Source organism: Solanum stenotomum, chromosome 10 (assembly GCF_019186545.1).
Source record: "Solanum stenotomum isolate F172 chromosome 10, ASM1918654v1, whole genome shotgun sequence".
NCBI lineage: Eukaryota > Viridiplantae > Streptophyta > Magnoliopsida > Solanales > Solanaceae > Solanum > Solanum stenotomum.
Genome location: NC_064291.1, coordinates 50,532,490 through 50,534,923, shown reverse-complemented (window position 1 = coordinate 50,534,923; position 2,434 = coordinate 50,532,490). Strand labels below are relative to the sequence as shown.

At 30.8% G+C, this 2,434-nt stretch overlaps 1 protein-coding gene across 1 annotated transcript in view; it reads left to right on the top strand.

Annotated features, from left to right (window-relative positions):
• Positions 1 to 1,102: 1,102 nt before the first annotated feature.
• Positions 1,103 to 2,434, top strand: part of LOC125878381 (probable ADP-ribosylation factor GTPase-activating protein AGD9) — an 8,699-nt gene continuing 7,367 nt past the window's right edge. The window contains exons 1-2 of the mRNA XM_049559626.1: positions 1,103 to 1,318; positions 1,487 to 1,605. Coding sequence (XP_049415583.1) covers positions 1,250 to 1,318; positions 1,487 to 1,605 — 188 coding nt within the window. The 5' untranslated portion in view covers positions 1,103 to 1,249. The remainder of the gene's footprint in view (positions 1,319 to 1,486; positions 1,606 to 2,434) is intronic.

The window sequence follows — 2,434 nt, the reverse complement described above, 5'->3', positions numbered from 1 at the left end:
ATTTTTTCAATAACTCTTAAAAGTAAGTCTAGTATGCTGTTGGAAATCTAGTAAGCTTTCTACCTCAGAGAACTACCAGGTTGTTGAAAATGAACCACCAAAGTATTAAGTGTGTAGATATATGTGATATTGTAAATGAGTCTACTCCTTTCTTAATCAGAATTCTTGAGTTTTCAATATGAAAAGAATAGTTGGTAAGTAATTCTACCCCCAATTAAGCGCTACCCAACACAATTCAGATTAATCGAACTCTAATACAGATATCGAACATCGAAGATAATAGTAAAAAGGAGTTGTTGAAAAAGAAACTATCAGGGTATTCTCTAATAACAAAGAAAATAACATCACAATGTATTCAATTCCTAATATTTCCTAGATCTAGAGGGTGTTCTCGTCACTTCAAAGCTGACATTTATTTAACAAAATACAAACAAATAAAAAGAGAAAATGTTAAATTCATAGAGTTGTGTGCTTTAGTACATTTCACGCTTAAACTAACAAGAGTTAGTTCTAAATAACATTACTTGTTTTTTAAAAACATAAAAGACAACTAATTTCTATTAAATTTTACTTAAATTTGTTAGTAAAAAGATGAAAAGTACAACACACTCCTTGATCGTTTGATTCGCGTACTAGTTATGTGAATTTTACATTTATATAATAATTATTAATAGAACATTTGATAAAGTAATTGATAATGAATGAATTATTTTGAATTAAGTAATAATTAAGAGATATTCTTTTATACAAAATACTACTACTTACTTTAAGAACGTCTTTAAATAAGAAAAATTATATGCGATTGTTTCCTCATATACAACCAACCAAATGTAATAATTTGTGCAAATTAATTTGGTCAGATTTTTTTCTGATTTTGGTCTATTGAAAATATTTTTTTTACTTCGTAAAGATATTTTTTTAAGACACTACTTATGCAATTATGTTGTTGTTGTTGCAAAAATAGTTTAGCCAGAATTATTTTCAAATTATTAAAGGATCAAATTAGAATTTCCCAAAAAATAAATAACAAAAATTGCTACAAAAAAAATAAATAAATAAAAAAACCCTTTTAATAGAATTTTTACATTTATATTTGAGATTAGCGGTTTTACATATATTCCTCTTTCACTACGTTGTTGCACCATTTCTGTACGTTCCCTGAAGAGGCAATTCGCGTCGTTTTTCTCTCTATCATTGTCGCCGTTTATCCTTTCGTCGGAACTTCGTAGAATCATCTATTTCTACAGCCATGGCTTCCGAGAACTTCAGCGACAAAAACGCTGTTTTTCGGAAGCTGAAATCCAAGCCTGAAAACAAGGTTAGTGTTTTAATTTTATTTTTTTTGGAACTTTTTTATATTATTTTGTTGATATTTTGATTGATTACATAGAGATTTTTGAGATCTGTTTTAGATCCGTTATTTTGGTTGAGTAATTTTGATTTTCTATATGATTTAATTCAAAATTTGTTGTTTTTTCCTTGTTAGATGTGTTTCGATTGCAATGCTAAGAATCCTACTTGGGCATCCGTGACGTATGGGATCTTCTTGTGTATTGATTGTTCCGCAGTTCATCGCAGCCTTGGCGTTCACATCAGTTTCGTTAGGTATTTTTTTTTCGTTTTAGAACTATTGTTTTGGCTTAATGAGCTGATTTTTTGGTTGGTTCTTGTTTAATGGGGCACCTGTATGGTTTATTATGGCTGGATTTTGAGTAATAACTTGTTAAGAGCTGTGACTTTGGTGTAAGTTACACACTAGTGAAATGCACCATGTATTGAATGACATGGTAACATTGACTCTATGAAGATATTTGTGGTCTTTTATAAATATGAATTCCTCGTGTTGTTCAAAGTTTCATATGTTGAGAAATATTGTATGATGACAGATTTTGTTGAATAGTAGTGAGTATTCTCATGCATCTAGTTAGTTTCCCATTGAAGCAAAGTCTTACATGGACTAGAACAAATTGGTCAAAACCAATAGGCAACTACCAACCTTATAAGTTTCTTATTCTATTTCACTCCCACGGGTTATGGTTTATTTCCATTTTGGTTGGACAAGGATAAAAGAAAAAAAAAGAATGAGGAAAGTGACTGGATGATATTATTGATTTGGAACATGAAGATGAGTTTTAGGAGCAAATTACAGGATATGCCATCGATAGTCGCACGGCTTATTGATAATTTAATAGAAGTCAAGGCTGATAATTGGTAAGGGGGAAGGTTGTTGGAGATGGGGTCATGGGGAAAACGATTTAGATCAAGATGTGTGGAAGAAGAAAGGGAAACAGGGAGATTATTGCTCCATGATTTTCTGGAAAGTAAATCAGAGGATGACATTCAACCCCTAAAACTTCTTATTATGCACAGTTAAGAATAAATGGTAGTATATGAGACTAATAAGGGCAATGTCTCGAGTACTTTGAAGAATATG